This window comes from Apostichopus japonicus, chromosome 19 (assembly GCF_037975245.1).
Source record: "Apostichopus japonicus isolate 1M-3 chromosome 19, ASM3797524v1, whole genome shotgun sequence".
Lineage (NCBI taxonomy): Eukaryota > Metazoa > Echinodermata > Holothuroidea > Aspidochirotida > Stichopodidae > Apostichopus > Apostichopus japonicus.
Genome location: NC_092579.1, coordinates 7,452,216 through 7,470,056, shown reverse-complemented (window position 1 = coordinate 7,470,056; position 17,841 = coordinate 7,452,216). Strand labels below are relative to the sequence as shown.

The 17,841-nt window shown below is 38.6% G+C and overlaps 1 protein-coding gene and 1 long non-coding RNA gene across 4 annotated transcripts in view; one reads left to right on the top strand and one right to left on the bottom strand.

Annotated features, from left to right (window-relative positions):
• LOC139959690 (uncharacterized) overlaps positions 1–17,841 on the top strand; it is a 70,747-nt gene that overhangs the window by 8,389 nt on the left and 44,517 nt on the right. For 2 of the 3 annotated variants that reach the window (XR_011790207.1, XR_011790209.1), the window contains exons 2-3: positions 15,054–15,280; positions 15,884–16,026. This is a non-coding gene — a long non-coding RNA (uncharacterized lncRNA). Of the gene's footprint in view, positions 1–15,053; positions 15,281–15,883; positions 16,032–17,841 lie in introns of all 3 variants that reach the window. The other variant, XR_011790208.1, reaches the window with a different exon arrangement.
• The window catches only part of LOC139959689 (meteorin-like protein), a 28,626-nt gene continuing 20,901 nt past the window's right edge, over positions 10,117–17,841 (bottom strand). The window contains exons 3-4 of the mRNA XM_071957489.1: positions 14,321–14,377; positions 10,117–13,582 (exon numbers count right to left, since the gene is read on the bottom strand). Coding sequence (XP_071813590.1) covers positions 13,248–13,582; positions 14,321–14,377 — 392 coding nt within the window. The 3' untranslated portion in view covers positions 10,117–13,247. The remainder of the gene's footprint in view (positions 13,583–14,320; positions 14,378–17,841) is intronic.

Here is a 17,841-nt window from a genome sequence, read left to right as displayed (position 1 = left end):
CATAGGAATCGCAGTGTAGAAGAGTGAACTCTTCTGCCGATGTGAATTTTTTCCTTCTGTTTTTTCTTATTCGAAGAGAGAATACGAAGGTTCAAGTTTTCCTTGTGACACCTGGAGAGATCCAATTCTCTTGATAAATGGTTTACGTGGTCTCATAGCATCACGTGATCTCTCTCCTAGTTCTGCCAACGACCAAGTCCTTTTTAGTGTGTGACCAAAATGATCAGGACAGTGGTCTCATCATCATTCGGATAATTCGCTTACCTTGACAACTCCTTGCATGGACAACTCCCAGTTTTAACCACGATACCGAAGCTTTTCTCAAGACACAGAGCATGGAAACGGGTGGGGGGGGGGGGGGGTAGAGACCCTCTTACATAGTCACAGCCCCTCTCCTATAAATAGGCCACACCATCTACAAATGTGACGGTACTGTCTCTCACGCGGCAACACATCAAACTGCGTCTTCGGATTGTATTGTATTCACCTATGCAATCAAGGGAACTCTCTACAATTGAAATCACTAAATGATGTGATTTTAATTATTTCCCTGCAGTATATAGTAGAAACCTAGTTTGTATATTGTCAAATTTGTAAGCTGTATGTTACTTTATCTAAGTACCGAAACGAAATACTCTTGGTGTTTTCAGTTAAACTTTACAACATTACAATCAGGGAGCTTTCACTCGGTAACACCTTCCTGCTACAGGGTTGGAATATTGATCACGGGGAATATTGTAAACCTGACATTCCGGCCAGAACGTCTGGCATTACGTGACCAAAACTGTGTCTTATTGATATGATCTGGGAGCTGTGCCGCAGCTCCTTGGTATATGGAGAAAAGGTTAATACTTACGGCTGAAAATTACTGCAATGTCCTAGAGGCCTACCCAGCCTGCTATCCCTGCATGGAATTTGACCAAATAACCCAGCATTGAAACATTAATGCATCCGTGATTCAACAGCATGCCCTTTGAAAACCAGTAACAAATCCAAGAATTCTCGTCGGGAGAAAGGAGGGGGACGGGGGTGGAGGTGGGGGGGGGGTGTTATGGAAGGGGGGGGGGGGGTAAATATCGGAGGACCGAGCGGCAGTGCAGAAGTAAGCATCGGGTAAAAAGCAGGGAGTATACACGTGTGCGAAGCGTGCTAACAATCTGTCCACTATGCAAACAAATGTACGTAACAAATGTTTTAGTTGGGCGCCCCCACCCCCGATCAGCCCCCCTCCTCCCCCATACGGCCTTGTTTCACTACACGCAACGGTTGGTTGTTTGTTTCGTTTCCCAGTTAAACCCATAAGCTGCGTGTCATCAATATCATTATTAAATTTATAATCATATTCCGCATGAAACTCAAATAACAATTTTGAAGTACTGCACTAGTTGTCAAGATGCATTCTACGTCACTGGGTCGTCATCTGATCAAGTCACGCAACATAATTGCACACATAACTTCGATACAAGGACAAGATTTATAATGTGTGGTTACAAACATTAGACTGTTCCAACCAATATAGCGAGTTAGGCTAAGTCATAAGCCTACAATGAAGAAACATTTGCGTCCCACATATTGAAGAAAACAAATATGCCTTAATGTCATCATATTTGGCGTAATTTTGATTGAATGAAGCAACATATTATTTCATGTACCTTTTCTTTTGGTACTGCTGCATGAAACAATTAAACACATGGTAACTTTGAAAACAAAAGAAACTACTGCATCTCGACAGCGAGAGAGTACAACAATTCAAAGCCGAAACATTGCCAAACAGTGCAATTTTTTTCAGAGAATATGGCTAACCATACAGGGGAGGGCAAACCTACATATAGTCAGATGATGAGCATAATTATGCATGGGCGGCGATCCTGGGGGGGATGGGGGGGATATATCCCCCCCATGAAAATGGGTGGAGGGGATGTAACACACCATATCCCCCCCACCAAATGCCAGGAATAAGAATATTTTCATGCCTTCATTTATGCATCATCGTGAATGTACGGCTCTTTTTAGCTTCATTTCTCGCCTATACCATAAACGCAGTGCGATCTTTTCAAATAAACCGTCTTTATAAAGCAAGAATAGTTGACTGTAGGCTTCATTGGCCCTATAACAACAAAATGTATTATTGCGCCCACGGTATTGATATATATGCACCCTCATAGTATTCATATAGGCCCTATAGTAGGCCTACACACGTACATGTTCCCTCGAACAGCTGAGAATCTCATGTTACCAGGGTAATGCTTAATTAGGGGCGGCGGAGCGGTTCGCCGGACCAATATTCACGGCGCAAAAAAAAAAGGAGAAAAAGTAGCACTAAGAAGAAAAAAAGGCAAAAAATAAAGAACCAAAATGAAAACATACTTCAAAATGTGTTTCAGAAGATTAATCGGGTACAAAAACAGACAAGGGAGAATGCACAGAAGAAAAGCTCGGGAAGTGCCATTTCCTGCAATCTGGGAGGCATTTTTTCAAAATTTTCTCCATTACGCTACGCGCCAACCAATGGTGGCGCGTAGCGTAGTTTAACCTTCCAAACGTCCCCCACCCCCCCCCCGATGATTATGGTAGATGGCCACACTCTGATCTTCCGTACCAATCCCAAATAGCTTCCGACGCCCCTGTTAATACACGTACGTTTCACCTGGATGCCCTAGCAATCGGTACCTAGGAATGTAACTATGTGTAATTGTGTATTGCATGTGTATAGGCCTATAATAGCCTGCATGAGGCCATTTTCTTCATCGAATAATATAAAGAGCTCTCGAACATTCTAACGTAGGGCCTGAAACAAGATTGACAGGGGCAATTTTCCCAAAATAACACCCGAAATTAAAAAAAAAAGTATTTTGGATCCTGATTATGAGATATTTCGGACATGAAATCCCTATTTTAAAGTTGGGTATATGCCGCTTGGAAACCTCGGCAAGTGCCGTTTCCGGCCATCTAGAGGGTCTGTAAATCCCAAAATTTTCTTGTACGCTTCGCGCCAACTCATGGTGGCGCTACGCTTAGATAGTCAACAAGGTCATATCCCCCCCACTCGGAAGTACGGATCGCCGCCCATGTAATTATGTACCCCGGGTACACACGTCAGTTTGTGGACAGTTACAGGCGGGACGTTGCCTCGGGCTTCCGTTAAGGACATCATTTCCACACTATTTGCTCTGAATTGACCATATTTACTGAAGAAACATCTTCTATAAGCAGAGAGACAGCGCTTGTGAGCAACCTGAAAGCATTCATACGAATCTATACAAACCAGAAAATCGTTTGTTTGTTCAAACTTTTCTGAAATTACCCAAAGATTGTCAATCATCTTATGCCTTAGACGATCAGGATTTTTAAGTGCGCAACGAGACTGCAATGGAATTGTCTGCACGCCGTTTATCTATAAATCATTCTTGAAATTCCCAACAATTTTCATGTGACGACTGTGTAGTTTCCTTTAATGTTTATAGTTTGTCACTACATGTCCCTCCGTAAATCAGATTTGTTTCATCACTAATGAGCTCACGATCCTAATCATTATTGAGTTCTATGACTGTTCCTTGCGCTATATGTGTGGTTTTTATATAGTATATGTCTTTATAGTATACACGTCAACTTCACATGGCATTTCCCTAAATTCTATAGCTTGCATATAATAAACCATTGCGGTACATGTACGTGTGTAGGAACGGATTGGGTGGCGGAGGAGGAGCAGGTGGTGTCAGTCATACAGGAGTTTAAGATATATATGATTTTGGTTTTGAACTGAGAACAATCTCTAGTATTGAATGAATTTATGTACATGTATTAATCCATTTCTGGACCGTATACTGAAATATGGCAGAACCGACCCTTTGAACAATGAAGCGATGTCAAAGTTTGGATAATGAAGTGATATTGCTGTCATGATGACGAATTGCCAATCATATGACCCCCCACGTAGATAAAGAAGGTTTTTATCCCGATATGTAATTCCGAACGTTGGAAGCCATGTACAGTCAAGTATCCCGGCCCGCAATGCCTGGTTCTCGGTGATTGAAAAGTTAGTTATTTTGGGGGGTTATTGTGCTCAAAGGATGGCCTACGGTTAATTACATTACAGAGTCCTGATGCTTCCCCAAACATTCCTTCCAACTCAGATGTCAACTGACTTAATTGCGATGGAATAATATTTAACATGCAGCAATTGGATTTGACTGCATGGAAGATAAATGAGGTATTTTGCGGCAAGACACGAAGGCTCTCATTGACGTACACTGTTGGAGAGAAAACTCGCTGGCGTCACTATGACGTACTGTCAGATAGAAACCACCAATGGCTGACTGACCTACATTATTTAATTTATGATGAAATTTAAGTTGAGGGATTGTTTTGTACATGATTTGTACTTATACATCTTTAGAGAAAAAGAAATTCGGTAGAACTTAATAGTAATATTTTACTGTTGTAACTGGTGATTTCTTATTTATGAATATTCATTTATTGCATTTATAATCAGTAATATTGTAAGTACATCCGTTTTACATTATGTGCTAGTACGCCTATGGTAAGATATATGTTGCTGGTTTGAAGACTTACGACCTTTGTAAAGTTCTTAAAGTCACAATACATGTAGCCCAATACCATAATCAAATTATGTACTACATAATGCGTGGACGGGCTCGGGTGGGATTAGCCAGGCCCGTAGCCAGGCCGGGTACGGAGGGGGGGGGGGTCGTTCACCTCCATGCCACAATCGTGTGTACAAAAATGCACAAGTTACAGGACACGAATATTGCGCACCTCCATAAGTTGTTGGTGCCCCCTAAAGTTGTTAGTACCCATCCAACTCAGGATTCCTGCATGGCTACGTACGGCCTGAGGAAAGCTATCTTCAGCTCAATTGTGCAACGGTTAATAGTCATAAAATTAGCTATGATCTAATTTCCACTATCTGCTTGCAGAAGAATGAGTTGTGTTGCACATGCTGAGGACAGGACACAAGGGGGGTGTGCGCATGCCTGCTCATGATTGTGATATCAAAATGTTGCAACCGTGTGCAGAACATGACTGCAAAGCTGGTTTTGGGTAAAGGCAAGTTCGATAGTGCTTCAGACTCTCTCCGCTCACTTCATTGGCTCCCAATATGAAAGGCTCGAATTCAATATAAAATTGTAACGTTCGTCTTCAAATGTCTTCATGATCTGGCTCCTCCTTATTTAACAGAACTTATCACCATTCGCAAAACTCTTCCAGGTTTATTTACGTTCTTCATCTACTGACTTGGGCATTGTCCTTGATATTCCAGTATCTAAACGTAAAATATTTAAAGACAGATCGTTTCCAGTCGCAGCCCCCATGACTTGGAATAGCTTACCTGATTTTCTTCGAAATATTCATAGTTTTGAGCTATTCGAGCGTGAATTAAAACTCACCTCTTTAAGAAAGCATTTTATTTAGACATTTCTGTATGAACTTAAATATTTGTTTTTATTTGTTGTACAGCGTCGCTGAATGCACTTTTTCTTTGTAGATATCGTGTGCTTTTTAAGTTAATAAACATAAACATAAAAAGTACTACGATTCCGGCTTTATTTTTAATGTACAAATTTCTTCTGCATCATTCGTGCCGATTTGCTTCTAATACGCCCCTCCCCCCCCCTGTCGAGCGGAGGAGGTGGGATTGGATCATGGGAGAGGATGGGATGCTACCCTGCCTCCCATTCATCTCACACTGTAACACTGCAGTATTGTACCGTAAAGTTGGGAGTGACCCCTTCATAGTTTTCGTGTGCTAATTTCTTCCGTAAACATGGAATGATTTTTCGTACTGCATTTATTTAAAACTAAAACAGAATTGAGTAAGGAGTCGGATAAAGAAACCAACATATAAACCCAAATGTCCAAGCTGGTTTGGGTCATTGTAGGCTATGTTATTCTATCCAAATATCGCAACCCAAGCCAAAAGCCTGATATAGATTTCGACTGCGTAAATAACTCGCAGAGAAAATAATGGCTGACTGTTTATTGTTTCCGTAAACAGGAACCAGAGGGTGAAAAGAGACTGAATTGACACCACATCAACCGTAAAACCGCGAAAAAGACACATTAGAAGGTGTAACGATATCACAAAAGCAATCTCCAGAAACTTGCCAAAATAAGAATGCTTGGCACAGTAGCTCCATTGTCTGCATTCGGGGTTATTGTATATATTTACTCTTGACATGTGAACGTAAATGTGGTTTCCATCATTTTCTGTCGGGGGGTGGGGGGGGGGGTTATGGGATGGGCCGAGGGTATATGTTGTGGAAGGGGATGAGTGGGGAGTTATCGGAATAACTGGAGGTGGGATTAACGAAGCAGTCGATTTCATGTAATAATAATTTATTATCGACTGCACTGTATAGTCTTAATGTGCGAGTGGGGAAGTCTGGTAAACTCACTACAACCCCAGTCATACAACCAACACTTTCAGGTCATATTTTGGTTTCACTAGTTTATGAGATATACATCTTATTGGCCTTTTGACAGCCGAATGTGACCCGTGCATGTCAGACTCTCCTCCATTTTCTGTCCTCCATTTTCTGTCCTCCATGCAGGTCGCGGAAGACACATGCTTGTGTTTCGGATGTATAGTGCACCTTTGAAGTTATAGACCAACGTGCATGATCGAGTGTATACGTTTAGAGCGTTTTGTACCTAACACAATGTTCACGTTCCTCTAACATTGTAATCATGTACATGTTTGTATGTATGTGTATACGTATGCAGGCGATATTCTAATGCTTTGATTTATAACAAAATCCATTGGAAATAACCACTTATCCTATAGTCACATGTTTTATGCGCATTATGTTTGACATCATAAAAGGTTCCACTAATTCATGTGAACGACCCATGATCCGTCTTGGTATAAATCAGAACATAACCGCCGGTGATATTCGCCAATAAAATGCATGAAATGATTAACTGAACTCGTTATCACCAATGAACGGACGAATATTTCTGACACCGCTGGGTCTAATGGAGCTCAGTGTAAACGAACCCTAGAAATCCCCCCTTGTAGCATTTCGTACCGTCGACATCTACCAGAACGACACAAAACGTCCAAATAAATTCTTTTTGTGTTTGTATATTTTCGATTGGCATACCGACACGACTTTGGGGTATAAATTTCAACACCGTACTCTAATCCTTTCGCCGTCTGTATACCTTGGTTTCTATACGCTACTTTTAGCTTTGTTAAGCTCTTCTCCGGCTCTCGATCTATTCAGGTTCCCCAGTAAGACGTTAGATGGTAAGAGATGCCCGCAAGTCCTAATTATCTAGAAAAAGCACAAAAATAAAAAAGTTGAAATGAAATCGCAAGTGATATTTTAGTGCATTTATATATCAGATATGACGTAGCTATCGGCAGTTTTGCTCTGATTTTCTTTTCTTGTGTGACTCATGAAAGAAGAAGGATTCTTTGTGAGCTATAAACACACTATAGAAGGCCAAATCTGACAATGTTCTGTACATCCATTATTACATATATACTAAAGTCTAGATATTCAACGGTGTTTATGTTAATTTCGAGTGGAGGAACAGTTCTAGGCAACTACACCAGGGAAATGGGCATCTGGTCAGATCATATGTGCACACGTGACACTATAGCCGTATGCATTACAAATGTATGCCTATATATTACATGTATGCCTAGACATTGCATGTAGGCTACTCGAATATATATTCCGGCTACAGGTGAATGTGTAGGCTCAACGGAATGTAGCGCTACTTTCTGGCAAACTCTGACGCATTATACATGTCTTTATCCAGCTGTACAGCTTCCCTCACTGCTCTATAATTTTGTTTAGTGATAAGCGTTGTGCGAACATTTTATGGCTTTGACTGCTTCATATGGGCGATTCAGATTTTTAGTATATCCTGTGCAGACGACCGGTCCTCAAAAGCGATAATCTCCCGCCTTTCCCTTCAAAGTTCATCGACCGTGATGAGTAATATATTTATTATAAAAAAATAATTGTGAACGCCCTTGTATCATTGAAACACGTTACAAAAATTGTGCATTACTCATGTAGTTGATAGATAATGAAACTATCGGTCTTATATATCATATATGTTATAAGGAGAATATTTAACCAAAAGTATTTAGTTTCGAAACTGTCCAATCCAATGTGTGCACCATGCTCCTCCACATGTTTGGGCGCTGTGTGGGCTAAGTTGGATGACCACAAGACTGATAATGGATCACATCCAGTCAACCATAAACCATCATTATAAATTTAAAGATACCGTTTCAGCCCCCTGCTGTCTGTATGTCCCCGTGATCAACATGCCAAAATATCGATATCATTATGTACATCTAGACGAGAATGTTGTACTCAATTTGGTATTCTGACTGAGATAGGAGACAATTCTTTGGGATAAATTCTCTCTGAACCGTCAAGGGATTAAAACATACCACATTTAGTTTGCATTCGATTTAGCATCGATAGCAGCACAAGACCGCATGTTGAAGCGTTCGCGACCATAGACAACAAGTTACGTATGTTTAAGATGCACAGGTTTATACAGCGTACTTCTTGTTTATAATTTCCTCGAAACAATATTTTGTTAACACGACATTCCCACTCGATATAGGATTTTCAAACTACACAACAACCCTTTCCAATCGGTCTACTACGCGGCCTATACATTTTAGAAGCCCCTTCAATCCGATCCAAATGTAGCAATTGTAGTGTGTTCGAGTTATGCGCATGTGCAAACTGACGAAAGTGAAGAAAACTACACTAAAACAAATGTTCATTCCTGAATATTTCTGGCAGACTAACAAGCATTAAAAACACTCCTTTTGTTTGTTTGTAATCTACACGTTTTATGGGCTATTGAACCCCCGCCCCCTCTCCACCGTCCCCAACACAATGCTGATTAGCATATACACCCCCCCTGTGACTTAGAGCATCTCACTCAACCAGTATTTTGAATAACAAAATTGACGCGTTGATTCGCGAGGAAAATACTTTAAAGAGACCGGTAGCAAACTTTTTGGAGTGAATAAATTTAAGATAATTTGTTTCCATATACGATATTTATGTATTGATCTTACAAGGATAAATTTCCCTCAGGTCTTTGTTCCTGTTTTTTTTCACCCTCTGTAGACGTAACCACCAGCCCCCAATTCGAATTAATAGCAACGTATGTAGGCCTATGTGTACCTATATTCAGTACCATTATGAAAAAAGAAAACGCGATATTTTTTCTCTCACTTAATTAGCTTCCTGCTGTGAATGTAATACTTGTTCGGCCTGTAAGCTAATTACATAATTGGTATAGATGCGTACCGTTGTGTTATCTCATTGCAGTAGGTCGGACTCTGGATCCCCAGTGCGCAAAGTTACCTCAACAAGCCAAGCCATGGTGCAACAAAGGCATACGGAATCGCGAGTTTGTAGATAATATAGCTAGTATTCACTGGTGGTTTCGGCATGAAAAACATCGTCCACGTGCATGAAGAAGATGACAATCGATGTCATTACCTTTATTATGGAGCAGATAACCCATCCAAAGTGGTCCTATAATTTCACTGTGATCATGATTCACTATTTGTTGTTGGTCCTAATGCACCTTAAAATATTTGCATCAGTTTTGGTCTTTGAAGCGGCTGTTAGAAACTTAACCTTCCACATATTTTTCACCAAATGAAAACTGTATTTTTTCATTTTTTCCCATCAGTTTTCATTCAGTTATATTCGTCACAGAACGTGTCATATTATATTAGATATGAATAACTTTTCAGTGAGTTAACTCGTCCGATTAACTGAGTTTATTGACTTGAAAACACAATTTTACAGATTGAGTTTTTGATAAACTCTGTTTTTACCTTGCAAAACTGAGTTTTTCGCTCAAACAATGGAGTCACTCGGCGATAAACTAATTTTTGGAATTATTGCTCATTAGGCTTGCCATATACGCGCTTCAGTGGACACTTACAATTTATACTTGTAAAACTTGATAAGCTTTTTTTCTCATTTTGTTGAGTCATTTAAGAACAGTATATGCTACCAAGATATCTATTTCCAGTACCGACAAAGATGATTGATTAAATGGAGGACAGCGAAACAAATCAAACAAGACCAATACTTTATTTTGGTGAAAATCTGATATATTGATAAGAACATATACAGTATTTATGATACATGGCAGTGATTGAACAAAACAAAAAGAAATGGAAATTAACTGGCAAATTTGAAATAACCGATCAAAACAGTCAACATGATGGAAACACATAATCAAAACAAGTTATGTAAGACATAGTTAACAATTAACAAGAAAAACATCATTTCATGGTAGAAATAACTGAAATTTGTACTGAAACATAACATTCTTACTTAAAACTAATGTTTTTGGGCTTTTGAAATTGGAAACATTGTCAAAGTAGTTATATTTGTACTTGAAGCAATGATAGCCTATTACACATACAATGACTTGTCTTCTTTTTGAAGAACTCGCAAGGTTGTTAACATGGTTAGGTTGATAGTGTCTTCATTACATATCCTGTTAGGATAGGTAAATAATTTTACCTTTAAAGCTTGATTGTGAGCAGTACCAATGAGAAGAAATGAATAATTAATCGATTATTGTTACGGCTGTCAATTAAGTTAATAATTACAAGAACTTTAGACTATGACATATTTTGAAAATCTGGGACTTGCAAATTATAAAAAGAGATGCTCTAAATCAGCTTGTAAGGTTAGGCTGACATTTCGTCCAAGCATATTGTGGTAGGATACTGATGTTCCATCTTCATGTAGTATGCTTGAAACTTGAAAGAGGAGTTCAGAACAGTCAACAAGTTGAGTAAGTTTTGTTTTATACAAATGTTTGAACCTTTTTCTGGTGCATTGCAAATTGAAATTTCTTCAGAAGATATAAAAACCAAAGACTCTGTTCACCAAGCTGCAGTGACAGGGGTATAGCATAGGCTACTGTGGTAAACTAGCATTTGGCGAAATATATTAATGGCGGAAGTCTTAGGAAAATACCACTACTTTTGCATAACTTTTGTTGTATTGATGAACATGATTAAAAAAATGTGACTAAAATTGCACAAAGCAAGACATTCTCCCACTAACAGATGACACTAGTGGTTTTGTTACGGTGTATAGTAATAATCACCTGCAAGCAAAAAATGGTTTAAATACCATTTTTCTTGAGAGAGTATTCACAGTTTGAAGGTAGGCCACTGCTACACCTCATGAGCCATATGTTTACAAAGAATTATGATGGCAACTATTAAAGATAAAATTGTGCATTTATGACTCATTATCTTGGAAATTAAACTGCTTTATTTCCAATCCATCCATCAATTTGAAAGCATCAAGCTTCAATTGTATCTTCTCCCAGGAATGACAGACACGAAGAAACTCTGTTACACCTTTAAAAAAGTTTATGAAAGACCTAAAACACTTATGGTTTAACATTTTGAAATCTTGAGAACATAAATAGTAATGCTGTAAGTCCAGTAATGCCATATACCAAAAATTAACCTTGGCATGTTTGAACATAAAATAGAAAAGTGGAAATATATTCTATGCATGCTGTGCATCTGTATTACAGTTACTAAAGTTAACAAAAACATTGATACAACTATAAAAGAAACAACATTTCATTATATGTGAGAACATGATTAAGTTTCTAGCAATTAGTTAAAGCAAGACATGAGCTTAATATTAAACAAATTATCATTTGTTCACGCCATCGTTTACCCAAGTACAAAAAGTATGTATGTTTAAGAGCTGTTCAAGCTTCAAACAATGTGTGGCTACTGGCACATTGGATGGGGTTGACAAGGGACAGGGGGGTTAACTCAGCGCCTTAAAGTGGTCTTGAGCCTGAAAAGAAACAGAACAGTGCACACAGCAATTTTTGGTCAAATGCGACAGGTTCAATATCATCAAGTAGATGTAGAAACCATCTCATTGAGCTAGTGTAGTCTTGCTATGTCTCCCTTTGCTCGATTTTAAGATCCCATTTGATCCATGATCCTGTGGCCACTACATTAATAGTACTCTGCTGACTAGTTGGTGCTTTCACATCAAGTGAACTTATGACTTTCTCAGATTCAAAAGGATCATACAACAGACATATTAGGTCTTATTTTGGTAATTTCTGCTGAAGTTCTTCAAATACCTTTCGGTTTTTATCTTGATATACAATTTGATCGATGTATCAGGAAACATACAATCATTCTGAGAAGTTTTCTTCTTTTGTTAAATCATGTGTATCACGATGTCGATGCACATCAAAATGTACATCCTGAAATGTCTTCAAAACCTGGTTTTACCTTCTGAGTTATAAAGCCTTTCAATTCCAACAAAGAATATGTAATTCTCTGGTCTGTCCTTCTGACCTTTCTTGGATCAAGTTTTTAATAAGGTACTGTTCTAAAAAGTGACAAGTTTTTATTTTATGTCTTTCTTAAATATCCTACAAACTTTGAATTCATTTTCCAATTTTTTCCCCTTCCTCTTCCCAAATTTGCAGGCCTTTTACTTTCAACGATCCTGCTTTCCAGGTCAAATGGAAGTATAAGTTTCTGAAACATAAGATGTCATATAAGTACAAACTTTGAAGTAGTTTTACTTGCTACAACAAAAAGGGTGGTATGAGACATGCAATGCTGTAATGTACCCAACAGAACTACAATTAAGCATACTGTATATTATAACTCACTTTGAAAGCTCACTTATAAAGTTTAGTGCTGTTTTCAAAGTCACCAGTGACAGTGTCTCTTTAAAGAACCCTCTTCTCAAATCCTCTCCAAATACACAACATTGGCACAAGCGGTGATTTTTCTTTCTTTCTGCCATATGTCAGAGTTTGTTTTCTTCTTATTTGTGAGGAATGTTACACTGCTAATATAAAATCTTTATAAATACATATTTACTTCATAAATATTTCTCTGTCTCTCTTGCCATTCTTCTCTGCTACGGTCACATGCCCCTGTCCGTCAAAGTTCATTTGGCATATTTCATCATATCTTAGGTCAGCATGAACAATATTTTCCAAACTATGCGGAAGATTGTTCCAGCTCATTCCTTTAAATAGTAATATAACCTTTTGACCCTGTTCCTTTACACTTCTCCACAAATTTCTCTTGGAGCCTGTGGAAAAGTTCCGTTGATTGATCAACTTCTGTTCCTGCAGAAAAGCTTTTTAACACTTAGGCAAGCTTTCCCCATAAGTTCCTCCTCATACATGACCCTTGATCCTCATCTCCTCCTAGAGTATTCCATGACCTGACTGAGGTCACATTCATTGAGTCCAGCTAAGGTCATCTCGACAAACCATCTCCTCGCTTGTTGGAATCTGACCATACAGCCGGCTTTGGCCTCACCGAGTCCGATGCCTCCAGTGATGAGATAGCTGCTGTGGTCTTTAGTGGTCATGCATTGTAACGGTCGAATGATGACTCCCCTGTAGTGGTTGTTTCTGGCCGGTAAGAAGATGCTGTCGGTCTGTCTGTATATGTGGCTGGCTAATACGTCGATGTAGTTCTGGCTAGTCATCACATCTGGCGTGATATCCAAAAGTCTGCCTTTAATCACTGTTAACCAAGTAGAAAAGACTGTGTGAACCACTGTCATAAAAGACACTGCATGACCCTGAGGTAGGTCGGTGAAATTGTTACATACTTCTAGAAGTTCTAGTCAAATGGGAAGGTACATGAAGTAGTAAAGTTGAGATAGGCATGAACTGTAAATATTACCATTTCTTCAATATTTTAATCTTTTTTGTTTGGGTTTGTCCTCACACTTAATTCTGTGTTAGTTGCAAACTTTGGATTATTTCCAACCAAGCCTTGTAATTTTCAAAAATAGCTAGACACCCCCTCCCCTCCCCCCCACCCACAATCTACAGTTAGTAAAGAGCTCTTATTACTAGCGAGTTTTTAACTGATCAGTGTAAATGAAGGGAACTTTGCACACAAAGTTAAGGTACTACTTTATAGTTCTTCCATTTATGCAGTTATGGTGTTTGTTAAACCCCTTAATTGTGATCATTTCAGGGAAATGCTTTGCAAAAATTTACTGCTTTAGCAAACACAATTTATGTGCTATAACTATGTCCTCTAATTTATACCTTGTCAACTTTCAGGAGAGAACATTTTAGCTTTAGCTTCTACCTTCATCCCCTGAATATAAAGTCACTGACATGTCAGTCAGATGTTACTATGTAGATAGCTGGCCTCCTACATAGTCAGGCAGGCTTCTATGAACCTTTTTTTCATTTTTTTTCCATGTAGCTTAACAATGGTTCTTCAAAAACTAACCAAAATTCTTACCGAAATCACTCGCACAATATTCTCTGATGAGCTCTGTAGCATTGCACTTTCTACAATCTGCAAAAGGGGGACAAAGCAAGAAACAGAAAAGAAAACATGATTATTCAATCTGTAGCATTATAGAATGGCAAAAGAGAAATAACAATTAATGACAGATGCGCATAGTCAGGTTCAAACCTCTTTCAAACTGTCCATGCCAATCACATCTCAGATTCTTTCTTTTGACAAGCATTGCCAATCACATCAATTGATTTGCTCTGATAATAGAAGTTATTCCCTAATTGCAAGCCAAGTCCTCATGTGTGTGTCAGGAAATCCAGCACTGGTATTTTTAAAGCGGTATAGTAGAGGATGTGTACGACCTGTTGAGTTTATGATGAATGGAGGATTCACATGAAGAAAATATTGTCACGTGTCTTCCAGCCGTTTTTTGTGGTACTGAACTTGTGTTAGACAAAACAGCATGGGGTGTGTCAGCAGTATTGCAGTTGGGTATATAGAGAGTAAATTGTAAATGGGTAGAGTACAGACAGGGGGAGGGAGGGGTGCATGGTTTCATGTTATAGGGAACCCATGATATGATGAGATGGTGTCAGGATGATTTGAGAATGAAATCCATGACTAATAACCTCAGGGAGTTGGGAACTGAGAAAAGTAAAAGCTTAAGTAACTGGTCTAGTACACACAGCTGTTGAAAATTTCTCTTGCCTTTTGCACTTGTTCTTGACTACAGTTTATATACAGCACAATAATTCATGCACTTTGTACAGTATGCCCTCTACTCAACAAATTATGGAACAAGTTGAGGAGGCAGTGCTAGTGAGGAGGAAAAGGAGAGAACGAGGGGAAGAAGTGGATAATATCGAGATGGAATCTATCCCATTGAGATGGAATCTATGCCATTGAGATGTATGCCATTGCACAGATGGATAGAAGAAGCAATATTGCTGGAGTAGTACTGTAAGTGAGTGATTATGAGACAACAGTGTCAATTTCATAACAGTCGTCTTTGCTCTTAGCTTTGGTAGCTAAACGGATCATTCGTTAGCAACATTGATATTTGAAATTAAAGTAAAATGTCCTGGAGCAATCCAGCCTTGTATTAACCAGCCTCTGCAGAGAATGGTGGCATCTATTTCATACAGAGATGAGGACAAAGCTTACAAATAACAGAACAACTGATGTGCTCTTCCAGCTGCAAATATGAAACAAATTAATGAACATTGCTAATACCCTGGGCATATTCCTGTAACTTTCCAAAGGAAATAGACAAAAGATACATTTCCTGTGCAAAATTTAAGATTTAGCATCACAGTAAAACAGAAAAGGGAAGACCCTACTAGGTAGTTTTCCTTCCTCCTTGATCGCATAGGAAATGCTTAAAATTTTGTCGGAAGTCCAAACCGAGAGTGGGTAGAGTATGTTCTCATGTATTAATAGTACAGTCCTTGGAAGTCATTGACATTGCTGAAAAACAGAACGTGCTGCTCTTTCTTAATCTTGGACAAGGATTTGAATATCAGGTCCAATCACTACAAACTGTATACGACTTCTTTCCAACAGGTCTGCACACCTCTGTGGCCTTCTTTAATACCAGCTAGGAATCTCAAAAGAGTTTTGCTCAATATAGTGATGAGTGATTAGTGTCTGGAACTGGAAGAAGAATTTGAGGAATCTGGATGGTTTTTACAGAAGATTCTAACCTTGTAAGGTTTGTTTTCATAATTGCTGGCTTCCTGCAGTAGGAATACTTTGCCCTAAAGATCATCTATGGTTTTATTTAGAAATATCCAGGATCATGGTACAGTATGTGTTATGGGGGGCACATGTAGCACTTACATGAAAATGCAATGACAAACACACACCCACAAAGTAACTGGTTTTAATATAAATTTGCAAATGACCTCCGCCATCTAAAAATATGCAAATTAATCTACCTACAGTCACTAACAAAAAGTGGTAAAATTTTAGTACTGCATCCCCATTTCACTTCTGGATCAGCCCTCATATTCCATTCCATTCAGCCATTCAGAAGACTTACGAATTATGATCTATATTCGGTAGAATCTTGTTGGATTTAAATCTTCTTTGAGGATATGTGGAGACATAGGAGTATCATCATCACCGACTAATTCAATCACTTTGTAAGTTTCCTTTGAAGAGTTACTGCAAGTAATCACAATATGGTAGCTATATGGCAGGACATGAATCTTATCCAAATAGGTATGTAACGATTAGCTGTAACCTGGTAGCTCCTAGATATACTAGCATACTGATACCATCCCATGCCATCCTGTACAGTACCATACCATAACACACCTTACCATACTGTATCATAACATAAATAATGCTAGTCTTAATTAACTTGCTGTAGTACACCATAAACAAATTAGAGGCAAATGAAACACCATTTGAATCATAATTTTGTTTATAACATGATATATGCTAGTCTTAATATATGTGCAGTAGTACACCATAAACAAATTAGAGGCAAATAAAACACCAAATTATTATAATTTTGTTTATGGCATTTTACTTGTGATGACAGCAGTCATAACTATTATACTAAACAAGCTTCTCATTGTAGTGGAGAGCATACACTTTGTCCTCCACCAAAAAAAGTGTGGATGTTCTGCATATTGACAGAACAATCAAAAACACTGGAATAGTCCAACATTTACCACAATTCAGATTTAGACCTCTTCACACTCTTACACTGTAAACTCTGCTGACATTGAGCTATCATTGATCAAGTACCAGGCCAGTCCTACTGCTATATGCAGTAGTATACAATGTAAACACAACTCAAACAAACTTGACCACTATGCAAAGCCTGAGGACAATTCCCCTGACTTCCTGTGAATCTGTGAACAGAATGTTTATTAAGCCCAATCCTACCATGCCTGCCCAGATACTTGCCTAAGTTTGCACTTGTTTCTACAGAGTGCTTTTCAAACAGTTTTGGCCAGCTTGACCTGGTCAAAATCTCTTGCCATTTCCCATAAACTCTTGAATCCTAAACAGATTTGTTCCTTGCCTATTGCCCTATGGGCAAAGGTTGCTGCCATAACAACTCTTACCATCTGTACACATGGTTTGTTCTGAACACACCTGTATCAGTTTATATCTGCCCTGTTCTAAGGAGAGGTTAAAACTTATCATCACCCCAGATTGTTGGCATTTCAGGTCAGGGAACCTTTTCACCTCCATCCCAAATCAGACAATCTGAGTTCTAACAATTTTGAAGGAATATTGTGTATATGCAAGTTTTCAAATAATGCTTAGAAAATACATTCCTGTATAGTAGCCCACAATGGGACATGAAAAATCAATTGCTGAATCAAACGTTTAACATACGAAACCAGAATGATAAATATGCATTGAGGATTTGATGGCTTTATTACACTAGACTTCTGCTTGTTCACCAGAAATAGCTCTTATAATGTATATGTCCTGAATCACTATTTTGATATACATACAATTTACACTATGGCATGATAAACACAGGTCAGTCTACTGTA